This window comes from Heterocephalus glaber, unplaced genomic scaffold, assembly GCF_053883595.1.
Source record: "Heterocephalus glaber isolate CG9 unplaced genomic scaffold, H.glaber_assembly_v1.0 deba00001761, whole genome shotgun sequence".
Lineage (NCBI taxonomy): Eukaryota > Metazoa > Chordata > Mammalia > Rodentia > Bathyergidae > Heterocephalus > Heterocephalus glaber.
This window is the reverse complement of record NW_028258458.1, coordinates 1,750,864-1,771,106: the sequence shown is the minus strand read 5'-3', so window position 1 is coordinate 1,771,106 and position 20,243 is coordinate 1,750,864. Positions and strand designations below refer to the sequence as shown.

At 56.9% G+C, this 20,243-nt stretch overlaps 1 protein-coding gene across 7 annotated transcripts in view; it reads right to left on the bottom strand.

Annotated features, from left to right (window-relative positions):
- Positions 1–142: 142 nt before the first annotated feature.
- Ddx11 (DEAD/H-box helicase 11) overlaps positions 143–20,243 on the bottom strand; it is a 32,451-nt gene continuing 12,350 nt past the window's right edge. For 2 of the 7 annotated variants that reach the window (XM_021245264.2, XM_021245263.2), the window contains exons 3-26: positions 15,805–16,056; positions 15,401–15,487; positions 14,970–15,127; positions 13,630–13,675; positions 13,059–13,166; positions 12,743–12,830; positions 12,137–12,345; positions 10,109–10,261; positions 9,288–9,334; positions 8,893–8,972; positions 8,069–8,113; positions 7,914–7,981; positions 6,597–6,635; positions 6,365–6,476; positions 6,133–6,264; positions 5,690–5,802; positions 3,184–3,256; positions 2,787–2,890; positions 2,017–2,166; positions 1,683–1,751; positions 1,495–1,595; positions 1,189–1,273; positions 861–939; positions 143–679 (exon numbers count right to left, since the gene is read on the bottom strand). In XM_021245264.2, coding sequence (XP_021100923.2) covers positions 318–679; positions 861–939; positions 1,189–1,273; positions 1,495–1,595; positions 1,683–1,751; positions 2,017–2,166; positions 2,787–2,890; positions 3,184–3,256; positions 5,690–5,802; positions 6,133–6,264; positions 6,365–6,476; positions 6,597–6,635; positions 7,914–7,981; positions 8,069–8,113; positions 8,893–8,972; positions 9,288–9,334; positions 10,109–10,261; positions 12,137–12,345; positions 12,743–12,830; positions 13,059–13,166; positions 13,630–13,675; positions 14,970–15,127; positions 15,401–15,487; positions 15,805–16,056 — 2,760 coding nt within the window. In that variant the 3' untranslated portion in view covers positions 143–317. Of the gene's footprint in view, positions 680–860; positions 940–1,053; positions 1,274–1,494; positions 1,620–1,682; positions 1,752–2,016; positions 2,167–2,786; positions 2,891–3,183; positions 3,257–5,689; positions 5,803–6,132; positions 6,265–6,364; positions 6,477–6,596; positions 6,636–7,913; positions 7,982–8,068; positions 8,114–8,892; positions 8,973–9,287; positions 9,335–10,108; positions 10,262–12,136; positions 12,346–12,742; positions 12,831–13,058; positions 13,167–13,629; positions 13,676–14,969; positions 15,128–15,400; positions 15,488–15,804; positions 16,057–20,243 lie in introns of all 7 variants that reach the window. The other 5 variants (XM_021245267.2, XM_013065910.3, XM_087202012.1 and 2 more) reach the window with 5 other exon arrangements.

The window sequence follows — 20,243 nt, the reverse complement described above, 5'->3', positions numbered from 1 at the left end:
ACAAACACAGGGTCTCTGAAAGTGCCGGGAAGGGCAGGTGGGCATAGCCTCTGGGAAGGTGGGTGCTGTGGAGGGGTAGGGGCAGTGTCAGGAAGCTGACCCCAGGCCACGCTGGGTGGGGAGAGTCCCAGCATGAGCTGTCCTGGGCTGGGCCCCAGCATGGCAGAACCCACTGCTCCCAAGGGAGGAGCTCAATCGGCTCCTGCTGGGTTCACTGGGACCCCCTGGACCCTGGCACTTGCCGGCTCTGGGGGGCCGGTGTGGAGCCACTTTCTCAGGCACGGCAGGGACCGGGGCAGGTAGCGATGTGGCCGCCATCAGGAGGGCCCCACCTTCTCCCGGTGAAACTGTGGGCACAGGAAGAGGCCGTAAGAAACCACATCTCGGGGCCGGGGCTTGAGCTCAGTGGTTTCGCCGCCTGCTGCGCAAGAGCAAGGACCCGAGTTCGATGCCCGGTACCAAAAAAAGAAAAAGAAACCACATCTCTGGGTGGGGGGGCCGGGGAGAAAGAAGGCTGGGCTGACCTTCCGCAGCGCAGCAAATGCAGCGCCGAAGGTGGCTTTGACTTCCACACGATCTCGGATCCAGGCGGGCAGCTTTGCCAGGACGGGGGGCCGGGCGTACCGCTGGTCCAGGAGCACGATGCTGGCAAAGTCCCTCTGGTGCCGGATGGCCCTGCCTGGGTGGCACAGAGGCGGCTCCGAGCTCAACCTGCCTTCCCCACAGCGTGCACCCTCTGTGTCCCTCCATTCTCGGCCCTCAGGTGGGAGAGGGCAGGTAAAGGCCCTGCCTGTCACCTCCTCCCCGCTGTCCATCCGTCCCCGGCTGTGCATCGAGGGCCAGGACAGCCCCAGGCTCACCTACGGACTGGTTGACAGCCTTCATGCACAGATTCTCCACTAGGGCCTTCCCGGGGGGCACCTGCCCAGGGGTGCCAGGCTGCGGCGGGAAAGGGGACAGATGAGCAGAGGGGTCTGTCGCCCCCTGCCTGGGATCCCTCCTGTCCCCGAGGAAAGACCCAGGCCTCACGGGCGAGGCCAGCAGAAGGTTGACCTTGTGGAGAAGCAAGAAGGCAAGGCCTGCATCCCCACACCTCCGAAGGGCTCACAGCAGAGCCTCGAAGTCCCGGGCCTGGGGTGAGCCCGCTCTCCTCCGGCCCCCGCCCCTCTGGCAGCTCACAGGACTCACAAGGCGCTGGTCCAAGTAGGCCATCTTCTCCTGCAGCTCGGGAGCCCTGATGCTGGGGTAGGGCATGCCCACCATCACCACGCACCTGGGTGAGCATGCGCGGTGACAGCCCGGGCCAGGGAATCAGATCTCCGAGGCCACGGTCTGCCTCGCTGCCCGCTCCACAGGCCCCACACCCCTTCCTTCACTCCCGTGATCCACGCCACCCCGGAGGACCCGAGCAGCCGGGCTGGGTGCAGACTCGGCGGCAGCAGACTGCAGCCAGGGCCCCGAGCTCTCAGCCCCAGCAGGGAAGAGCCCACCTACCGGCCCAGGTCGTCAGAGAAGTTGATCCCTTCACTCATCTTCCCTCCGACCACAGCGAGGAGCAGGGCCCCGGTCCCAGGGCCGCTCGCCCGGGCACAGCTCTGCGGCAAGACCCCCCCAGGGCACTAAGACAGGGCAGGGATGGTGCCAGCCCCGCGCGGTCCCCGCACCCGGCCTCTGCCCCTCACCTCAATGCACCTGGCGTACGCCGCCAGCACCTGCTCCACCTGGCCGGCTCTCTTGGGCTCTTGGAAGATCTGGAGGAGAAGACAGTCTCCCAGGAAAGGGCTGAGGAACGAGGGTCTTACATCTGTTCCAGGGCGTGCTCTGCACCCTGGGGACAGGACCCTCATGGAGTCCAGCTGTGGGCATCCCTCTGGCCAGGACCCAGAGACCAGAGATGGAAGTGGTGCAGCGAGGGCCCAGGAGAAGGGGAACCACGTGGCTTCACAGAGCGTGAGGACCCAGAAGCTCCGGGGGCACTGCCACCCAGGAGGGGGTGCCAGGTGCAGGGCCCCTCACCTTCTTCCTGACAGCCAGGCGAGTCAGCAGGCCACTCTTGCCCCAGTGGGCAAGGACCTGGTGCTGGTACTCATAGGAAGGGAAGAAGCAGACCAGTCCTCCGGGGACCACGTTGCACAGGTTGCAGAGAATGCGGCCCGCCTCGTCCATCTAGGTGCAGATGGGAACCCTGTGGAACGGGCCCTTGGGACACCACACACCCTGGGCTCCAAGCCGAGGACAGAGTTCTACCTAGGGCATGCCTGGGCCCAGGAGGACTGTGGCCACCTGGCCCAGAGTGGAACCAGAAGGTGGATATGCCAGCCTCCTGGCAAACGTGCCCACCCAGCACTAGGTGCAAACTGCCTTTGCGACACAGGTCCCAACGCCAGCACCCAGAGAGAACACAGTGCTAGTGTCAGACCACCACGTGCCCCAGCCCCATGTCCCGACAGGCAGCATCCATGACAAGGAAGTCACTGGTCCCCACATAGGTGGCTGGAGATGTGTCCCACACCTGCACCCTGCCCAGGGCAGGGCTGACAGAACCAAGGGAACTAAGGGAATGGGCAGCCTCCTAAAGGGACACCTGGAGGGCTGAGGGAGATCACTTAGTGGCTGAGGGGTGGAGCGGCCCACACCTTCCCTGAGAAACCCCTAGAGATGCCACTCATCTGGTGCCTGTGGAACAGGTGCATCAGGGCCAACTTCCCCAATCCTGGGACTGGCCGCAGACCCCAAGCTGTGCTATGCCCTGGGGGGGGGTCTGTGGAAGTGCTGGCTGCACCCACCATAGCAGGCACCTCTCTCTTCTGGTAGGTGAATTCCAGCTGCTGGTTGGTGGGCCCGCTGCAGAGGACGAGGGGCAGGATGTTGTCTGGCGGGATCACGTGACCTGGTGACACCCAGAGAGGGGCTGGAAATTGTTCCACCAGGCAGAGTTCAGGGAGGGGTTTCCCACCCATGTCCCAGACCAGGAACAGGGTTTTCAACCCACACTCGGGGTGTCTCAGCTACAATAAAGGTGGATACTGCAGACGGTGGGTCACAGAGTGAGAGAGCAGGAAGAGAGCTGGTGACAAGCCACCCTGTGGTGTCCGAGGCCAGGGCCTAGCAAGTGGCAAAGCCCAGTGAGCAGAGGTCGCAGTGCAGAGTCTTGCCCAGCCTACCCCTAACACGGCTGCTCACCGCAGGAAAACTCCACCACGCGCTCTGCTTCCACCCCGGCGCAGGCCAGCAGCTGCTCCCGGAAGTCAGACACCTGCAGGGCACAGTCAGGTGTATGGCGTCCAGAGGACTAGGGAAAGGGACCTTGGCCCTGGCATGAAGGGCATTTGTGGGGGATCAGCAGGGAGCGGAGCAGGAAGTCTGGGCTGGGTGGCAGCCAGGACATTGCACAGGAAAAGAGCCAGGAAAGACTGATGACGAATTATCAAAAAGAAGATGAATATTAATGACACCCAGTGTTGGCAGCCTCCTCAGACAGCCGTGGGGACACAGAAGACATGCGGCTGATTTGGCATGGGGGTCTCAACCTTGACTTCAGATCGAAATCACCACAGGAAAGTTTTTAACTCCACAGGGCCCCAGCCCCAAGCACTGAAGAATCACCTATCCAACTGCAAAGACCCCAAAGCTGCATCACTGGAGGAACAGACCTCAGACATTGCCGGTGGGCTACACAACACAACCCTAGGGAGGGGAATTGCACAGGACTTAGCAAGTCAGGTGGAGTTTCACTTTTAACCCAGCAATATCGTACGTATGTGGGAGTCTACCCTGAAGATACACCTCAGAGACAGCACTTCGCTATGAAGAGGGTTTTCCTCGGAAGCTGTCTCATAGCAAGACTGCCCGTGGGAGGGCAGGGCTGGCAGCAGGAGCAGTGCTTCATCCACCCACACAGAAGCAGCAGCAGCTGAGCCCGTGGACCTTGCTGAGCTACTGGACAGCGATCGAAGCAACCACAGCTCCCAGTGTCTTTTGTGCAAATAAAAAGGAAAGACTATGCACATATTTGCTTATTTTAGCAAAAGAGTATAAAAAAAGTCTCTCCAACCAAACATACACCACCCAACGAAAACACAAAAAGCTACAGCAGCAGATGACTATGATTTCCCGTGGGGCGAAAAACAAGTTGGTGAAGGACACAGGTGAGACCCTGTGCTTTTATAGGGTGCATGGATGGTTACATGTTTTGACATAATTAGGTCAAAAGAGAAAAAAGCAAGCTAACCAAACGGAAGTCAAAAAAGTTCCTAGAGACCTGTTAGACTAATAACAGAAGCACAGAGAGAAAAGCCTGGAAAGCGACTTTGTACCCTGAGAGGGCGGACCATGAAGGCAGAGGAACGAACCTGCGGCCAGCAGATCTACTGTCAGAAGTAATGGTATAATTTTGAAGCTATTTTAAGTACATCGGGGAACTGAACAAACAGTTATGTTAATCTAGTAAGAAACCAAATATTCATCCAGCAACCAAAATCATATTTCTTTTGCTGTCACTGAATGCATGTTTGTTTACACCACCATCCTCTGCCTGCCCTGAGACATAAATATAAGGTCGAATAAAGTGAATTCTTTGATTTTGATTCAGAAATATCAATGGAGACACACTTGTGAAAATGCATTTCCTAGGTGTCCCTATGAAAGGGCCCATGCACAGTGACAATCAGGAGCACGTGGGTCGCCCATCACCGAGACGTCCTGTGGTGGGTGACAGGGAGAAGGCGCCAGGCCTGGGTCTCCTCCACTGGACCAGAGCAGGCAGGCAGGCAGGGCTCTCAGTGCCAATTCTGAGATTTGATCGTCAAAAGCAATGACTGCAGACAACTTGGAAAGACAGGATAAATAAAAATCTACAAATCTGGATAATAACAAGAACAAAACAAGAGAGCAACAGTGGTGACTGGAGCAGGCAGCAGAGGCTGAGGAAGGAGGTCAGGACCCACAGCCCGGCACAGTGTCTGTCTGTCAGGGACACGGCTCCCGGGCAGAGATTCGGCTGCATTCACCACGTGCTGTTCAGAACACAGAACAACTGGGGGCAGCCTGACAGCTCACACACAGGAGAGGAAACAGGAAATGTACCAAGTCCATGGGGTTGGGAAACAGGGAGGGGAGAGCACGGAGGAGTAAAGTCATCCCTGCTGATGGGGAGAGATGTTCGTGATGTCTTGTTTCTGAGTGAAAAAGCGAACTGTAACAGCATGGACAGATAATCCCATTTTTGTTTTCAAAATACGTGCACACCTGTAAGAGTTAACCACTGAACGGCCACTGCAATGATGTCATCTCTGTGGATGGAATTATCACCTACTTCCCCCCACTTTGCTCCTCCCTGATTTCTACAATGAAACCTAAAAAATCTGTATCACAACAAACTCAGAAGGCTGACACCTCTGTGGTGGGGCAGGAAGGGACCGGCAGGGAGGCACTGAGGGTCTGGGACAGAAAGGCTTTCCCTGGGGGCAGCAGGGCCCTGGGCCACAGAAAGGCCAGCTCCGCAGGCACAGGCCATGGGAAGCCACAGCAGTGCCACCTAGAGGTCACCGCTGGGCCTGCAAGTGCCACCTCTTTCAGGTTGATGGGGGTGGGACATAGGGAGGACCCGACTGATGCTGCGTCCTTCCCGGAGCCACCCCAGCACCCAGGGCACGAGAGGCTGGGGCTGGGGCTGGGGCTGGGTCCTTACCGGCTGCATGGTACCACCTGCGATGACCACCGCCCGGCACTCCTTCACCACCTGGGCAAAGTGCACGGCTGGGTTCAGGAGCAAGAATTTGAGGCTGCTCTGACTGAGGCTGCCTGAAAGGAGGACAGATGGGACACACGAGGGCTGACAAGGTGCGTCGAGCCCCACTTCCCCTCCGGGCCAAACACCAAGGCGCACGGTGCTGCCGTCTCCCTTCCACTCGAGCAGAGCCAGGTCCAGAGAGCAACGGGTGCAGGTCACACAACGGGTAGGCGACTCCCTACCAACAGGGCCACTGCTGGCCCTGGCCATCGGGGCAGCCACTGCCCCACTGCCCCCCGCGAAGCCAGGCGGGGTGGGCTGTGCCCGCAGTCCCGCGCAGCTCCCTGCTGCAGCCTGGCCCTTCCTTGGGAAGCAGCCTGCGCGGGCCAGCAGCTCAGTACCTTGGCGGCTCAGGATGACCCTGCCGTCCTGGTTGGCGGTGGTGAGTGCTGAGAGGAAGCCTTCGACATGCATCAGCGGGGATGCAGCACGTACAGCTCCGGGCTCAGCCTCCTCCAAGGGGGCAGCAGGAGCTGTGCGGAGCAGGAGGAGGACAGAGGCAGGGGCCTCCTGAGGGTGGTCCAGGACCACCCAGGCCTGCAGCCCCGCTAGTGGCCCTGCCTCCTCACTCACCCTCTGTCGTGCTGGGCTGCAGGCTCTGCAGGAAGTGCTGGAGCCCAGCCAGTCTGGACTGCTGCTGGGGCGGCGGGAGGACAGCGCCATAGCGTTCCGTGAAGCCACAGAGCTGGTCAAGAGGAGAGGGTGACAGCGTGAAGCAGGGACTCCAGAGGGCTGGGGCCCACGTCCTCCCCAGTCTGGGGAGCGGAGTCAGAGCCCGCTGGGTCCCGAGGCAGGAAACGCATACCTTCCGGCTGACCTTGCTCTTCTCACAGTACCGCTGCACCTGCAAAAGCGTCCTGCCGTGAGGAGGCGGTGGCTCCCGGGGGCCTGGCCCCCACCCACTGCACCCTGCCCATGGGGCCCCCTATGAGGGCTCAGCACAGCCCCACACCCGTGGCCTCACAAACTGTTCTGACAGCTCTGATCTCTCTGAGGGTCTGAACAGACGCTGCATCCCCCTGCTTTCCTTCCCAGTGACAGTGGCTGAGGAACTCAGATTTAAAAAAAAACAAACCCTACGAGCTAAGGCAAAATCCAAGATGTCAGGAGCAATGCTACATAGTTTTGGGGAAAATCATTTGGTTAGCCTAGTTCTCCCGCCTACCGCCCAGCTGTGGCATTCCAGACAGAATTCCATTTTGGCCCAGGTCACAACTGAGACCTCAAGGATCCCTTGATGCTGTGATTCTCCAGGGCAGGACCACACCAGCGGGGGACATCCTGGGAGGAACCAAATCTTCATCTGCACAGTTCCTCATTGATCTAGGAATTCCACCACTCCCCAGTCATCTGTCACATCTGCTTCTCCCGATGGACTGAATACAAGGTGCGGTAAGCCGGGGGGCTTTTGTCTCTGCCGCCCAGAGCAGCACTGATCAGACCCAAAGCTCAGCTTCTGCTCAGTCTCCTTTTTCTATCTTTCCTGCATAATAAGTTAATTCGCTTGTGCCGCCGTGGCTCGCAGGAGACTAGCACTTACTGCAGAGGTTCTAGTAATGTCCCCTTTCCCTGTTCCCTACAGCACGTGCAGTCTGGGCCTTGTTCAGAGGCAGAGTGCAGTCCCGGTGGTGTGGACCCCACGCGCAGCAGGGGCCGATCTCAGCTCCGAGTACTGAGGTGGAGGTGCAGGTTCTACACAGCGACACCTCGAAGCGGAGACCCACGTGACTGCACTTTGTGAAGTCAAGTAAAAGGAGGGGACAGAAGAAAAGTGGGAAACAGGCAGCCGGAAGGGAGAACGCAGGCTCCTGGCTCGGGTGCTGCGCTGCCACGGCCCCACCTGTCACCCTCCCCGGACTCCTTCCTGAGCCTTGGTTTTCTCTGCTCTCAGATGACAGGAGGTCCTGTGTGGGAGTCACAGGCCCTGGTGCCACCCAGAACACAGGGAGTGCTCTGTCCCTAGGCAGCTAACGCTGTAGAGTTACTGGGTCCTCAGACCTCAGGCTGCTTGATGACAGGGGACTTTGCTTTTTATTCCTTCTATAATCTTAAAGCAGCAGCTGCCTGCAGCTGGCACTAAGAAGGAAACGTGACGTGCCAGGATCACAAGGTGGCGCCCTACCTTGAACAGGTTGATGTTGTCCACCTGGCTCTCAAAGAGGAAGTCGTTGATGGTCTTCAGCTCCGTCCCTGAGAGCAGTCAAGACAAGGATCTTGGGAGCCTGCTCTGGAGCCCAGCTTTCAGTGCCCCTTGACAGAGCAGCTCAGGTCACTCACCTGTCTGCGAGAGGCTCCGTGTGTTGGGGTTCTGCCTGATGTCCCCTAAAAGAGAGAAGCGAACAGGTCAGGGTGGGAGTCGCCTGGCCCCCACTTCGCTGCCTTCTCATCATCTCCAGGGCACTCATGGGACTCCAGCATTCCCGTCTCAGCAGGCCCTGGTGGCTGGTTTGCTTTTGCTCATTTGCAGCAGGAAAAGAACACACAGAGCGGGCAGGAGGTTCCAGGCGGCCTCACAGGCCCGACACACATGGAACCCAGAGCCTTGCCGTTCCCTTCCTTCCACACCTCCTCCTGCAGGCAGGGCAGCTGGCCGCCCACAGGGAGCAGACAGGGGCTGCCTGGGCCACGGGGTGCAGGGCCAAGGCAGAAGAAGCCAGGTGCCCGGCGTGGGGTGAGACCCCCACAGACCCCACCGGCTCCCTGCCTTCGAAGGCGCCACTGCACGCACAGGCGCTCAGCTCAGTGACTCATCTATGGACCAGGGTTCAAACGCACAGGCTGCTCCCCTCATGGGGAAATCAAACTGCGGCTGTGCAAGGGCTCTGAAGATGCTGCGAGACTGTAACTCGGTCATAAAACGTCATGCACTTCAAATGCGGTGTCACTGTTAGAGCCACAGAGAAGAGTGTGGTGGAATAAAGGGCAGAGAGCGCAGGCTAATGAACTAGGATGTAAGGTCAGACAGCTCGCCTAAGCTAGAAGGAATGAGACTTTCACAGATCAATGACCAAGACACAGCTGACACCCACAGAGGATCTCAGGGTCCCCAGTGACTTCCAAGGAAAAGGTGGGGGACTGGGGCGGGGGGGGTTCGTGCCTACCTCCCAGCACAGCCACAAACTTCTCCAGCAAATACAGGATCTGTTTGATGTACATCAGGTTCTTGGCCTTCAGACGCTTCCTGAGGAGAAACCCACAGACGTGGGCGGGGGGGGGGGTTCCCCCCAGCGCTCCCCTCTACCTGGCCTGGCTGAGGCCTTTGTTTGCTGCCCCTGGGACAGGGTCATAGACTATAGCCACCCCCAGAAAAAAGGCCAGCCAGCCCCAAAGAGCCAGCAGTCCCATCCCAAGAAGCCTAGGCCCAGCAGGGGCACCCAGGATGGACCCAGGACCTGGACAGCAAGGTGATCCTGCATGACCTGGCCAGGGGCAGCGACCCAAGCACATCCTGTAGAGGCTGATGGGCTTTCCTTCCACCACGGGGCCCACAGCTAACCTGTACCGCTCTGTGTACTGCAGCAACTGGGAATGGGCCTGGCAGAGCTGGAGAGAAAGCACAAATACCCTGACGGACACCAGACTAGTCTCTGGACAGGTAGTGAGGGCTGTGCCAGGGAGAGCTGACACTGGGCCAGGAAAATGGCAGCCCAGGACTCACAGGAGCCGCCGCAGCCATGGGGAGTGGGAACTGGGAACCCACAAAGCAAGGGTTTGTGCCCCTTGGGCTGATGGAGCTGAGGGGACAGGAAGTTCTGCTCAGTGTGCAGCCGCTTCCTGCCTGGGCAAAGCAAGAGGCTGAAACCCTCAGGTAAGGAATCTCCCTGTTGGTTTTTACTGGATGAGGAAAGACCTGGGTTTCCCAAGAGTGATATTCATGGAAACCATCACACCCTGGCCTAAGGTCACCCAGGCCCTGGTCAGCAGGTATGTAACCAGCGGTCTCCTCCCAGTTTCCCACTCCTGCACTTTGTGACTTCAGCACAGCCTCCCCTCTGAATCTCCAAGCTCCCAAAGTCAATTAGGACTCCTGGCCCCTGGAGGGTCAGCGTGAAGAGCAGAGGCAGCTGGTGCCGTGCACAGCATGCAGTGGATTACAGAGAGAAACTCCCACAGCTCTCGAGCCTTCAATTAAATCCCCTTGAAGCAACATCAACAGTAACAAGAGCCACGAACTCAAGACTCCTGCTGCTCTCTGGCCACCGTCCCAGCTGGCCAGTCAGCCTCCGTGTGGCTCTGCCAAGTACTGTCCTCGGAGGAATGCGGGTCCAGCCCTTGGGGAACAACCTGCGCCCCACCACCCCAGACAGGCTGACCCACCTGGGACCCGGTGACCTCCACGCTGTGGATGCCCGTGATGGTGTCAATCAGGTTGTGTGCCTCGTCAATGATGACGACCTGGCCCTGCAGCCGGATGCCCGCAGCCTGCCTCGTGGCCACGTGCAGCAGCATCGGGTAGGGCAGCACCACCAGCTGGAGGGGAGAGGTGGCGGCTGTGGTGCTGCCAGGCTGGGCCCACGGGGAACCTGCCCACCTGCCTCAGTCCTAACATGAGCTGCGTGGTTTCCTGCCTGGACGTGTGTAAGGAGACGCAGGAGAGAAAGCTACCGCGTAGGCCTGTGCCTGTGTAACAGCCCATCTCAGAATACAGGCGCGGCAGACCTGGAGCTCACAGACTCAGAAGGGGACCAAGGAGGACAGGAAACAGGAAACCCCTGCTGCTCAGTCTTAACTAAGCCCCCCAGGGGTCCCTGAGGTCCCAGGAACCACCGACAACCTCTAGTTCTACAGCAGCTGCTCCCCGTCTGTGCAACTGGAACAGCTGTCTAACCTCTGAGCCTCGGTTTCCTCACCTGCCACGTGGCTGGACAAACTCTGCCTCAACTGAGAGTTGAAGAGTGAGGGGATAACAAAAACAAAAGCACAGGGCCGGGGACTGAGCTCAGTGGTTTCGCCGCCTGCTGTGCGGGCAAGTGCAAAGACCCGAGTTCGATCCCCGGTACCAAAAAAAACAAAAAAAGAAAAACAAAAGCACTCCGTCAATTTTTAGGTACGTGTTGCTATAAAGATTTTCCAAGGCAGCGTGGAGGTGCAGGCCTGTCAGCCCAGCACTCTGGGAGACGGAGGCAGGATGGCAAGTTCCAGCTCAGCCTGGGCAACTTAGCAACTTAGGGAGACCCTGTCTCAAGATAAAAAAAATTTTTAAAAAGGGGAAAGGGTGGGGATACAGCTCAGTACAAAAGCCCTCGGTTCAATCCCTAGTGCTGAAAAAAGAAAAAAATCCTCCAGGTAAAATCCTGATAAACAGTAGGAAATACTGAGAAACCAGGAGACCTAAGGTCCAGGTTCTGCTGTGGGCACTGTAGCTCACTCACAGTGACAACACAGGTCAACTGCTTTCGCCTCTCTGGTCTGAGGGTCATGTGCAGGACTCGGCTACCTCGGTGGGATATGAAGGCAAAGGCAGGTCAAAGCTGACGGAAAACTTGAAGATCCTACCCACCCAGGCATCCTATTTGCATACAAAAGGATCCAGCGTCAGCCTCACCTTGTGGAACACAGAGCAGGGGACAGGTGTGAGACAGCCATCGGGGGAGGCGGGGGGCTCCTCCGTTTCTCTGTGAGCACCCTCGAAGTTTAGGGTCGCTCGCTGATGAGTCACCCTCCAACCTCACACCCCTTCAGAGTCCGGCAGCTCCAGTTCTCCTGGAGTTTAGGGCTCACACTGTTCTGCGTCTTTCAAAATCCACTACATCTTTTCCTGATTTACACTCAGTTCTCCACAAGTGATTTCCTATTTCCAAAAATGACTCATATTAAGGAAACAGCAAGAAAATATTCAAACCATGCCTACCCACTATGAATGTACCTTTTGTTTCTTTCCAGTGTTGGCGGAACCCAGGGCCCTGCACATACCAGCAAATGCACTTCCCTGAGATGCGGCCCCAGCCCCTGAGCTACCATTTTTTAGTTGCAAAGTAGCAAAGGAGCACCTTTTCCTGTGAAAGGCATAGCAGGTCTGATGCCAGCACTGTCACGTGGTGCAGCAGGCGTACCCGTGGGGACAGTCATCCTGAAAAGCCACCTACAGTGTTCTGTGTTCTGAACTCAGCTCCTGCCCCGGTGATTTCCCACTGTGCATCTCTCCCTGGCTATCCGCTGTCCACCAGTAACGCCAGCTGGCCTTGCAGCCCAGAGCCTCCAAGGATCCACAGCCCCTCCAACCCCATGTTCAGGAGAGCATGCTATGTGTGGCTGGCCACATGGTGGGGAACCTTAGATGAACGAGGAAGAGAGGAAGGGGGACCCCTTCTCGGGCAAGAGCCACCGCCACACCCCAGTGCTCACCTGGGCTGCAGCGATGGCGAGTCGGCTCCCGTAGTAGGGGCAGGCCCGGGCCTCCTTCCCAAGGGCCACCAGCTGCTCCACATCCCTCACCTCCACCAGGATCTCGTCGCGGAGCAGCTGCATCTGCTCGTGGTTGTAGAAGGGGCAGGCAGCCCGGGCCTCTTGTCGCCGTCTCTTTGGCTTCTCCTTCTCAGCTCTGCTCTTACTCTCTGCCGGTGGTACACGGCCAGGAGCAAAGACAAGAAGGACCGCGAGCGTCTCAGGGAGCAAGAGAGGGCTTGGTGCCGCAGAGACCCATTCCCACGGGGTGGCCTACAGGACCCTCCAGGTAGCACTGCAGCGGCGTCAGCGGCTCACTCTGGGATGTCACTCTATGTCCTGTAACTCCATCTCCAAGCCAGGGACTGGGCTCCACAATGCCCCAGACATTCAGACCCCCTTCCTTTCTCGGGAGAGGGCCAGGCCTGCTCTGCCATGGTTTGTGTTTAAGGCCCTATGGTCCTACTCTCCCATGTCCCGGTCGGCCCAAGCCCACCGCAGCCCTTCTGTGACTTCCCTCAGTCCCCGCCCAGGACTGCCTCGGCCACACCCAGTCCCGGTGCCTACTGTGTTGGCTTCTCTGTATCTCCACGCAGCGGTCGTTGATGAGCTGCACAGAACCCAGGCTCCTCACGTCTTCATTCACACAGAGGTTCTACAAGCCAAGAGAAAGAGGTAAAGAAACGGTACGGGCTAAATGCCACACAGGCCTCAGACCCACCAACCCATCTGTCCTCCTCCTTCCCAGGAGAGCAAGAAGGGGACAGCTGTGCTCCCCACGCCCAGCCACTTCAGCCCGCTGTCTTTCCACGCCTGGACCAGAAGATGCAGGCACAGGGGAGGTGGCAGGAGGGCACCTGGGCCGGGACACCTGACTGCTCACCTGCCGGGAGCCGAGAGACACCAGCCGGATTTCCTTGCCAAAGGGGCTCTTCCGAACTTCCTGCACAAACTGGGCCAGCTGAGAGTGTGTCCGGCTGCAGTAGTAAATCTGCCCAGAGCAGAGGAAGGGGAAGTCAAAGAGGGGACGCGAGAGCCCCAGATGCTCTCTGCACATCGAGGCCTACGGGCCTGTGGGGACAGGGACAGTGGCTACAAACGCAGGCCCCTAGGTCCCTCGTGAGACAGCGTTGCCCCGCATCAGATGGCACTGAGGGAAGCCACCATGCAACTGTGGCCTTCAGCCAGGCCGGCTCTGACCCAGCAGCACAGAGGACTCGGGACCTTGGGAAGGCAGTGTCCCTGCTGCTGAGCCTTCATGTGGCACAGAGCCCTCCTCTCCTGGGGACAGCGTGGAGGTGGAGGTGCCATTTCTCACAGCGAGAGGCAGAGGCTGAGATGGAAACTCCCTCTCCTTGGGGACTTCAGAGTGAGGACAGGAAAAGAGAAAACTGGCACACGCGTACACGTGCAGGGTGGCTGCACAGAGAAGGACATAGGCCTCGGCATCTTACCTTGGTGACGTGTTCCTCCTCCAGGTCTTCCTCATCCTCATCCACCCTGCGAGAAGAACACAGCAGTCTTCAGACCTGAGTCTGCAAGCTCAGGTCCACCGAGGGACCCCAAGTGAAGAGGCCTGAGCACTTGCTGAGGAAGCCCTGCTCCTGATACAGACTGAGCTGGGGGAGCAGGGGCGTGGACAGCACAGCTTCACCCAGCAGCAGGGTTCCCCACAACCAGGATACCCCAGGCGAGCTCCAGCCCCACCTCCCCTGACGCTCGGATCTGTGCAACCCAGGGATATGGGGAGAAGGGGGAAGGGGCTCCTCAAGATCCTCAAGCCCAAGTCACAAGAAAGGGCCTGGACCCCAAACAAAAATAATTTTTAAAGGACTGGGGTGTAGCTCAGTGTGAAGCACACAGGACCCAGGTTCCTCTGCAGGAGGTTCTTGACCTTGCAGCAGGAAGGGCCAGCCACAGAGGGAGAAAAAACAAGGGATTCAGACAGGTGCTCTCCTGCCAGTCCTCTCCTGACCTGGGGGCCGACAAGGGGCAACGCTGCAGGGCTTCTCACGTCCTTGGGAAGAGCCATGGACTTCGAAGCCAGAAGCCTTATGTAAACCGTCCCTGCAGGGCCTCCCATTACGCTGAGGGACTTGGCCCTCATCTGGCCTATGGGGCCCAGAGAAGCTGCCACCTCACCGTCCCCAGCCCCTGCATCCCTGCCTCCCTCACTCTCTGCTGGTCCCTGCATGCACACCTAGTCTGGTGCCAGCCCGCTGCACACGCAGCTCCCTGACTGGACCTCTCCTCTCCCGCCTTGACAGGCTCCTCCTCACAGCAGCTCCTGGGGGCCTGTGCAGCCCTGCCCGGGGGCACGGCCCCACTGGGCACTCCCTGCCCATGCCCCGAGTGTCCCCACGGTTACTGACACTGTGGTCACTGTGTCTGTCAGGAGGCGACTCCAAGTAGCAGCATTTGACCGAGGCCACATGACAGAGGACAGGCCAGGGGCAATGGAGGAATTACAATGCCAAGGAGGCTCTCTGTACTATCCTGTGACCCAGACCTAGCTAGAGTGGCCTCGGGCCCCCAGCAAGGGAAGCTGTTGGAGAGAAACCTCCCATCTGCTCACGGTGCCTGCAGGAGGAGGAGGACCAGGAGCAGGGAGGCCTTGACAGTGGGGCCCTGAGCACCACACGGCTCGGGCTGGCAGCTGAGCTCGCGGGACCTAGAGCTGGCCAAGCAGGTCGAGCCCAGAACTGATCCTCCAGGAGGGAAGAGCTGCCTTCCAGGGCGAGCCCATGTGTGGCTACAGGTGGGGGCACAGGGTGACATGGAAGCACTGTCTCACCCACTGGCTGCCCTCCGCTCCTCATCACTGGTGTACTCCGCAAGCACCAGCTCTTCCTCCCCAGGTTCCAGCTGCTCCAGCTGCTCCGCCCCTGCTCCCTCAGCCAGCATCTCCCTGCTGAGGCGGAGGAGCGCCTCGGTCTCCTCTTCCTCCTGCCTCTGTGTAGAAAAGGGGCGAGGCGCAGGCTCAGCACCGGGGCCCTGGTCTCTGATAGCCTCAGCCCAGCTGTCACCAAGGACGGCCCCAACATGGCCATGGACACAGCTTCTCTGCTTGACCGCAAGGAACACAATCCTGGACTCTGTGCCTCAGCTCTGGCTGCCCAGCTCTGGGCGAAGAGGCCATGGGCGGGGGAGCACGGCCTCGCTGAGACCTGGCCACCAGGCCGAGTCTCAGGCAGTATGACAATGGCGGGCCAGGCGGGCACTCACCCGGCCCCGGGCTGCATACTTGAGCTGAGCACTGTGGCGGGTCTGCTGCAGCCGTTCCTCTCGTTTCCTCCTCCTGATCTGCTCATCCTGCAGGGACAGGGACATGAGGAAACCCCTGCAGGGACCCCTGCTGGCCTCTAGAGCAACGGGGGCTGCAGCAGCCCCTTCCAGGCCCTCAAACTCTGTCAGTCAGCCTCACTGCCTAGGGTGGGAAGTCTGCATCTCCTCCCAGGACACACCCTGATCAGACTCCTCACTCCACTGCATCTGCAGGCGCAGACCCAGTGCCAAGGGCAACCATGGGTCCCGGGTGCATGGGGACTGGGACCTGGAGAAGGACAGGTGATCTAGGCTCAGAAGAACGCAGAGGCCACTCCAACTTAAGGACGATACCCAGCCCTCACCTTCACTCGCTCCGCCAGGTCCCTCTCTTCCTTCCTCTGCACGAACTGGGTGACCCAGTCTGGCTCTCCTGCAGGCCTTGAGGTGGTAGGGGATGCGTGGCAGGAAGAAGAGGCTTCGGGGCGCAGGTCCCTCCCCTCAGGCAAGGGGCCGGCTCCAGGATCAAGGAGACAGCGCACCTCTTCTTGCTGTTTCTTCTGCTCAAAGTCACGGAGCCAGGACAGGGCCCCGCAGATGAGACTTAAGGACTTTCCCTGTGGGGGCGAAAGACAGCCCTGAACTAAGCTTCCCAAATGTCTCTCCTCTTTCACTTGTGGTACTGCCCAGGGCCTCGTTCATTCCAGGCAAGTGCTCTACCACTGAGCTCTATCCTCAGACCTTTTTATTTTTCTATTTTTTAATTCTGAAACAGGGTCTTGACACTGCCAGGCTGGCCTTGCCCCTTTGATCCACCTGCCTCAGCCTTCCAATTAGCTGCTGTAGCAAGGGTTCATACCAAGCTACTCAAGAGCACCACATCACATGAAAGCAAAAGGAAAGATAGCTTTATTACAAGGTTAAGCAAAGTATGACCAAAGTAATACAGCACCAGCCAGGGTGGTGCCTCAACACCCGAAGACAGATGGGGGACTCCCAAGAGGGCAGCTGTTCAGGGTCCCACCAGGCAGAATCCCTGCATGCAGTTCTGAGAGTCTCCCAAAGTCCGGTTTTCCCCTGCTAGCTTATCTATCATGTTACACAAAGGTGGCCTCATGCCAATAAGGTATAGGTCTTAGAAGGAGTCGGCTCTTGGATCTGGCTAGGAGCCTGAGCAGAATCCTTGCACCAAGCATTTCAGATTAAGGAGTTTATTTGCTCAAGGACATACTCTCCGGGGACAGCCAGTCCTCCTGGAGCCCAGCACATCAGAGATAGCACTTGGGTCACATGAATCTGAGTAACTCTTTCTATGCTCCCTTCACTAGCTGAAATTACAGGACTTTCCCCACTTTAATGGGACCTTTGGAGCTCTGGCTTTAAAAACCAGAGGACGCCCTAAGACCACCAGGGAAAGGGAAGGGGAAGGGAAAGGAGCAGGCAGTATGATAGCCAGGGCAAACAGGAAAAGGAAAGAAACAAACACTGGGCCCAAGCAGCAGGAAAGAGCTTTGTTTCAATTATGCAGCTCACCCTTCCAAGAAGAATTTAAAGTGGTTTTGTGGGTTACATACAAATACTGTATGGCAACATTTAGTGGCTGATTAATGGCCCCATCGAGAGAATTAAGGCACATATCCTTGTAATATGTCGTTAACTCTTTTGGGAAGATAACTAGAAAGGGAATACCTTGGTCAAATGGAATTTCTAGTTTGGGTTTTCTGAGGAATCTCTACACTGACTTCCATAGTGATTGTACCAGTTTACATTCCCACCAACAATGGAGAAGGCTTCCTTTGTGCCCACAGCCTCGCCAGGATTTGTTGTTTGATTTCTTGATGATGCCAATCTTTCTGGAGGAAGGGGAAATCTCAGTGTTGCTTTATTTGGCATTTCTCTAATGGTCAGTGATGTTGAACATTTTTTATGTATTTATTGGCCACTTTTACTTCTTCTGAGAAGCCTCTATTCATTTGTTACACATGCATACTTTATAGCAGCACAATTCATAATAGCTAAATCTTGGAAATGGCCTATATGTCCCTCAACAGCTGAATGGATAAAGAAAATGTGGTATTTACACACAGTGGAGTACTACTCTATTATAAAGGAGGAGAAACTTGAGTCATTTGTAGGAAAATGGATGCACTTAAGATCATAATATTAAGTGAAATAAATCAGACACATAAGCTTAAGTAGTGTACATGGTTTCTCATGAGAAATGCAACATATAAAAAAAGAAAAAATTAAGAGATAGAAAATAGGAAATAGTGAGACAGATCTTTTGCAAATGGGAAGAGGACCAGGAGATGGAAGGAGGAGAGAGGGTGGGGAGAGGAAGGAGATGAAAAAAGAATTAAGTTGTGCTATGTTCATGCACCCACTCCCCACGAGGAAGGTAATCATCATGCACTACAAACACGGACTACTAAAAACAAAATTGTGGAAAAAAGAATTAAGGCCAGAAAACGCTCAGCAAATCCACAGAGTTGCCAAGGGCCTGCCACAGTGGACTCTCAGCTTTAAACCCACCGATGTGCAGGCACGACACGATCAGTCCTACTGTTTAAGGTTTTGTTCATTTTTTCCCCAAAAGCCAGCCAATTCCTCTGGAAATGTGCTTTAAATATCAGAATTTCCCCTGTGGTCCTTGCTACAGGCTGAAATGAATCCCCTCAAAGCTGCTATGTAAATCATCCTTGTCCCGTGACTCGGAATGCAACCTTATTTGGAGACAGAGTCGCTGCAGATGTAATTAGTGAACATGAGGCTGGGGGCCCTAATCCTCCCAAAGGACAGCCATCCTCATGAAAAGGGCCATCAGGACGCAGGCGAGCACAGGACGAAGGTGCCATGATGACACAGAAGGGGAAGGCGCCCCGGGAGGCAGGGAGAGGGACCTGACAGACCCTTCCGTTGTGGCCTTCAGAAGGGCCAGTCCTGCTGCCTGCTACCTTGCTGTCACCTCCACTAGTTCAACACAATGGGTTCCAACTGTGTAGGCACCTCAGGTGTGGGCTGTGTCACGGAGCCCGAGGGAGCTGACACGGACTGAGTCCCATAGGCTGCTGCTCAGGCCCTCCTGGGGGCTCAGGTCCCCACCCCTTCTGTCCATCTCAGGGCATCCGGAGTAGGTTCTGCGCCTGCTCCAGGCTGAAGGCAGTGTGAAGAGACGGTGCCCTGTGTGCAGCATGGAGGAAGTGGTGCAGAACAGAGGCTAAGGCTTCAGATGCCACCACCCGGCTGCCTGGGTTACATCCTGGCTCCTCCACTGACCAGCTCTGGGACTCTGGGGTGACCTCTTAACACCCACTGCCACAAGGGCGTGAAGGAGTACGCCTTCCTCACACGGCAATACAAGCATTACAGTAGTTAAGACGGCAAGGCAAATGCCTACAGCAGGACCCAGAGAATACCTGGTCTGTAGTAAGTGAGCAGCCAAATATATACATCAACATATTAAGTAATAATAACATTATCTTTAACCTGAGATGTGGGAGCTATTGGCTTCCATCAAACCGGGCAAGGCTCTGTGCCAGAATGCACTGCTGCTGAGCAGACGGATCATACAGCTTCAGAAAAGCTTCATACAGGGCCGAGGATGTAGCTCAGTGGTTTCACCGCCTGCTGCGCGAGCGCAAGGACCTGAGTTCAATCCCCGGTACCAAAAAAATAAAAAAGCCTCATATACACCATTTCTCTCAACTTCCAAGACACCGAATGGCAGCATTCCAGGCAGCACCCCCAGCAGAACCTGGGCAGCCACTCTGGACAGCCTGGCACAGAAGCAGCCACTGGCTGTGGTTCTCACTGGGCCAGGCAGAAACACCACACCACCGTAAGGATGGCCCAGGGACAGACGCTTGGTTAGGGTCCTCCCTCCACCTGAAAGTGACCTGAGGAAGTCCCTGAGGTTATGGTCACAGTTATCCCCCAATCTTGAGTCCACTCTAACTCAAAGACTAAAAGGTAAACTGAGGCCACCCATGGCTCTATCCTGTAAAAAGACCACAAAAATTACTGTCTGAAGGAGTTAGAGGTGTAGTTCAGTGATAAAATGCTTGTTTAAAATGAGGCCCTAGGCTCCTCCGAAGCACTGCAAAAACAAACAACAAACAAAAGAAAAAAGTTGGGGACTGGAACCAACTAAAAGGCTGGGTAGTAAGATGCTGGCATCTGTGATGTGGTGCTTGCCTAGCATGAACAAGGCCTAGGGTTCAACCCCCAGTACCCAAAACAAAAGCAAACAAACAAAAATAAAAGAAAACCCCAAACAAAAATGCAAATGCTCACAGACGTGGAATAAACTTAACCGAACACTCTCAGAGCACCTGGACTGAGCAACGGCATCTCATGCAACACCACCCCAGGCATCAAGCTATAAATCTCAGCCCAGGCAAGGGAATTCATTCATTTTCCCAACACCTCCTGGGTGTGGGGGAGTCGGGCTTGGAGGTTGGCCAGTGCAGGCACAGGACACCCTGGAAAGTGCCCAGGGCAAAGAGTGTACCATGCACTTGGAAGGACAGCACACACTGCGGTGAAGTCCAGGTAGTGACACTCCCAGAACTGCAGCGTCACACAGGGCACTGCAGCCATCAAGATGCCAGCTCTGGCTGCTGGAATCACGGAAGGCTTAGCGAGTGGCTCCCAGGGTAAGCAGGGATCTTGGGCAGCTGTGGGGGGAGGTTGTGCACCAGAAGCAGGCAGGTTAACCAAATGCCACTCAGGTTGTGAAATGGCATGGCTCCTCCTTGGGGGTGTGACTTAGAAGACACCAGAATGCAAAGGGGAAGTGAGTCCC